Source organism: Alosa alosa, chromosome 7, assembly GCF_017589495.1.
Source record: "Alosa alosa isolate M-15738 ecotype Scorff River chromosome 7, AALO_Geno_1.1, whole genome shotgun sequence".
In the NCBI taxonomy this organism is placed as follows: Eukaryota; Metazoa; Chordata; class Actinopteri; order Clupeiformes; family Clupeidae; genus Alosa; species Alosa alosa.
The window spans coordinates 18,168,544-18,173,543 of NC_063195.1; the positions used below are offsets into that span (position 1 = coordinate 18,168,544).

At 42.4% G+C, this 5,000-nt stretch overlaps 1 protein-coding gene across 1 annotated transcript in view; it reads right to left on the minus strand.

The window, feature by feature from the left end:
- The window catches only part of grin2bb (glutamate receptor, ionotropic, N-methyl D-aspartate 2B, genome duplicate b), a 108,697-nt gene that overhangs the window by 34,419 nt on the left and 69,278 nt on the right, over positions 1 to 5,000 (minus strand). Inside the window, 1 exon segment of the mRNA XM_048248988.1 lies at positions 111 to 251. Within this exon segment, the coding sequence (XP_048104945.1) occupies positions 111 to 251 (141 nt within the window).

Sequence of the window (5,000 nt, forward strand, 5' to 3'; positions counted from 1 at the left end):
ACTCTATAAAATACATGCTGCTACCCCCCCCCCCTTCCACACACACACACACACACACACACACACACACACACACACACACACACACACACACACACACACACACACACCGAGGAAAGCGGAGGGTGAGACTGTGCCGTTGCTCCGGGAGACCATGACGCTGATGCCCGTCTCGATGAAGGGCACGGAGAAGTCAATGACCTCTGACCTCTCCTCGTTGATGGTGAGCGAGCCCACCGCCATGTGAGCCGCTTCTTCACCACCTGTCCACCACAAAGACAGAGACAGAGCGGGAAAAGAAACCGAGACAGCAACATGAAGAACCGTGTTGAAGAGGAACGAGACAGAGCGACATGAAGAACCGTGTTGAAGAGAAACGAGACAGAGCAACATGAACAACCGTGTTGAAGAGGAACGAGACACAGAGACAGAGAGACAGAGCGACATGAAGAACCACCTGGGAAACGAGACACAACAACAGAGTGACATGAAGAACCACCTTGGAAACGAGACACAGAGGGCCAGATGTACATGATGTACAGATGTACAGATGTACATGTAGCGTTATCAGCGTCATTGACACACCGCAGATTGCGAACGCTGTCAGACCCAGGTTTCCGTCGTATTTATCAATCGTTCAATCCTTAGTGTAAACTGCACCTTTCTCTGCCGATAAACGCAATTTACGAACGTCCACAACTGAATGGCAGCACCTACATACAAGCGCAGTTGAATGAAGTTAACTGATGACAACATTAAAAAGAATGAAACGCTTATCGATCATGAAATAATACCATATGATAAGATGTCAACAAGCAGGGAGATAATGAAGATCAGTAGTTCTACCAAAACCATTTGTGCACGAGGCTATGGAAGATTGGTCAAATCTAGCAAGTAGGAAAGTTTAAGTGAATGACGGAAAGTGAAAGTAAGACATTCAAGGCCAACGAAAGTTAAGGTTGCTTTTGATAGTACAAAGACTTTACAACACTGGTGCTCTAAATAGCGATTCTGTCTCCTTTGAAAGGTTCTCTAAAGGTTCTCTTATTGACGCATTGAACTGCAATTTGGATTAATCACCTGCTTTTATAAGGCGGAAGTATTTAGGTGCAGAATAGACGCGCACCAGGAGCAGCCCGTACATACAGCTGAATACATAACTAGGTTTCTTTACTCTTCCCCCATCTTTTACGCTAAACTCCCACTTTCCCCTTGATCCACCCATGAATGTATATGCATGATATGAAAAACACAATCTGCCACTTCCTCAGCTCCCAAGAACAGGCAGTTTGCACTTTTTACATCATTGTGGCCTGTTTGTACATACACTCCAATGATTTTACACGACATTGCTAAACAAATAGATAGATAGATAGATAGATAGATAGATAGATAGATAGATACTTTATTGATTCCCAAGGGGAAATTGAAGTGGGTGCAAAAGCGTTAGTACATCTTGCCCAGAGACACAGAGACATGAAGAACCAGAGATGAAGAAGAGAAAGAAACGAGACAGAGCGACATGAAGAACCGTGGTTGAAGAGAAAACAAAGACCGATCAAGAGAAACGGTGACATGAAGAACCGTTGAAGAGTTGAAGAGTAAAAGCCCTTTATTGAAGTATCTCATGGATCAAGGACTTTATGCAGCCTTAATCCCCCACTGTGTCATCAGCACTGTAAGGGAGCATCAAGCATATGACCTCACCTCACCAGGTAAAAGACAGACTCTAATTATTATCAATTTTACCAAAAGACCTTTGTCTACACACCACAGGAGAGGGGAGGGAGGGAGGGAGGGAGGGAGAGAAAAAAAAGAAGGGGAGAAAGAAAGAGAGTATGAGGGTAAAATATATATTCTTTGTAGTGGTTTCTATCTGTGTATGTGTGTGTGTGTGTGTGTATGTGTGTGTGTGAGTGTGTGTGTGTGTGTGTGTGTGTGTGTGTGTGTGTGTGTGTGTGTGTGTATCGTGTTATCACACAGCCCCAACTACACACTCCCTGACAATGCTAATTTTGCCGGCACAGCTCAACAATATATTGCTAATATATTCATGATCATGAAGCTTATTTAAATGGAATTGAATACAACTGAAAAGGAGTAAAGAAGCAGAGAGAGGGGGAGATCAAGGGAGAGAGAGAGAGAGAGAGAGAGAGAGAGTGAAGGATAGGATGTAAAGGGGAGAGATAGGGGGGTCATGGTGAGGTTGGGTCTGTTCCTACAGGCATAACTGGACACAGGGGAATGGGTTATGAAATGGACAGAAAGACAAACGGAGGAACGAACGAGAAGATTGGAATAGAGACAAGACAGTAGAAAAAAAGCCACGAAGAGACCATAACAAAGAGACGATTCAGAAACACCATACAGGAAGAATGACAGAAAAAAAGACTATGAAACAGGAAAATGGAGTGACCGAGAGAGAAAACATTATAGAGAATAAAAGATATAAAAACTGTGAGACTATTATTCGCATCTTGCAACCTAACAACCTCTACATTTAGCACGTTCAGTGGCAACCATCACACACTGGCATCATGATATCGCATTAGAGGAGGAGAGATTTCAGAGAGATTTCAAAGAGATTTCGGAGAGCTATAAAAAGCGAGTGAACGAGGGGAAGAAAGAGTGGAGACCTCCAATGGAAGAAGGCAGATGGAAATAGAACTTTCTCCACTTTACTTCCCTCCCCTGAACTTTTCATTTTACACCTCTCTTCATTTTTACTCTGATTCCTTCACCTGTGGTTTTTTCTATCCCCTGTGTGTTTTTCCATCCCCCCTATCCCTCTCTCTTCTTCCACTGTTTTCCCTATCCCTCTTTTCTTTTCCCACTGTTTTCCCTATCCCCCTCTTCTCTCTTTCCTCCATTGTCTCGGTGCATGTGATTTGTTTCCCCCTATGTGCTCTCTATCTCTCTGTCCATCTTTCTTTTTCTCCTCTAAATCTCTCATCCCCATTTTCTTCCTCCATCCCCCTCACCTCCACAGGAGAGAGTGGCCTTAATACCTCAGTACATCCCCTCTCTCTCCATCCAGGCCTTCTCCTCCACTTTTCCATTCCATGTTCTTATTTTTCTCCATATCTGCAAGAACGTGTAATCCGTTGTCCACCATTTACTGGGTGTTTTTCTTCTCCACATCCCTCTCTAAATCTCTCCATTCCTCCCTCCCTCCCTCTGGCTCTTCATTGCTCCCTGCTATATTCTCCCCATGGGCTCTCTCTCCATCTCTGACGTTCTATATATATATGAGTTCTGTTTAAGTGAGAGAGGTGAATGAATGACTTTTCATCTGATCTGATCTATTTTGCAGATTTTACTTTATTTGTTCATACTTTTTCATAGTGATTAGGTCATTTCATTTTCTGGTTTTTTATTTTTTTTTGTTAAAGGGAAAGATTGGACTAACAATGAGGGTCTATTTTTAGATTATAATCGGTCTAAACTGTCATTGGGGATGTTTAACCACATTAAATGGACTAGTTTTGAGTAATATTGGTATATGCTTTAGAAATATTACATAGCGATAGCAATGGGGAAAATTCGCTTCGTCAAAGTGAATACTACTTTAAGCGCCTGACAGGGCTCAAAATATCATTACACTTCAGCGATCCTGTGCAGAGGGTCCCTGGTGCAGACATACGAAGTAATGCACTGACTGCACAAAGTCCTCTTGTACCCTTTCTTTACACTTACAAAGGCAAAAAATACTTCAGTTTAGGTAGTAGAGACAGTAGTATTGAAGTGTAACAATTTTTTTTGAACCTCCTGTTAATGTCTTCTAAGAGTGAATTATTTTGACGTAGCAAAGCTAACCCCCAAAGGCTATGCTATAGCTATATTTGTAAATGCATATTTCTGTCTTTTAATCAAACTGCAACGATAGTCAGCTTTGGGCCCCAAACAGAAAATTTAGACTTGTTATCATCTAAAAATACACTATGAGTTGGAGAATACCGAACTTTGCCTTCAGTTTTATCAAAGATTGTTAAGGGAGCAAGATATTTCATCAGGAGCCACTTCGATCCCGAACCGGATCGCCGCAGTCAAGTCAAAATCCCCTTATGCAGAGTAGAGGCAGCTCCCATTGAAGTCTATGGGCATAGCCTGTGAATTTCACCATATGCTAGTCTTGGTTCTATAGAGTTAGGAATGTGAATTTCAGGCACATTTTCATGATCCTCAAACCCTTCTGAACATTTCAGGTACATTTTAGCATTTTTGAGCAATCCAGTCTGGAGAAAATCAACCTTATATCAGGTGTCGCCGGTTAATTTCTTTGCAGCTGCTGTTGGTCGGTTGCAACTTCTTTCGATGTCGTCATGGAAACCGCCTCTTTTATGCAGACAGGATTCGGATCCCCATTTCGCACCCATATGACATGAACTACTTAATGAAGTATCATGTTCCTTAACAATCTTTGGTTTTATCATGTCCTAAGACTAATGTTCAACACTAAGAATCAAATAGGGATGTTAGAATTCAATTGTACCCGAACTTACGAGAAATTTGCCTTGGTTTATCATGTCCTAAGAACAATGTTCAATACTAGAGATAATAGGGATGTTGGAATTTAATTCTCCCTCTCTCACCTCTCTATCTATCTCTATATCATCTCTCAAATTTCATTACTTTTCTCTCTCTCCCCCTTTTTGTCCTGTAGTGCACCCTTGCCTCTCTCCTCTTCTCTCATCACAATGTAATCAGTCTCTTCTCTAAACCTATCTTCCACGACTCTCTCTCCATCCCTCTCTCTCTATCTAGCTCTTCCTGCCTCTCCTCTATCCTCTTATCTCTATGTTCTGCTTCTCTTTCCTCTCTTTCAGTCATTTAAAGCTCTCTCTGTCTCTTCCCCTGTATCCCCACCTCCCTTACTCTCTCTCTCTCTCTCCCTCTCTCTCTCTCTCTCCCTCTCTCTCTCTTGCTCTCACTCTCTCTTTTTCTCTCTCTCTCTCTTTTTTCTTTTCCTCCCCCCGTCTCATCCGTCTTCCCTGTGCAGA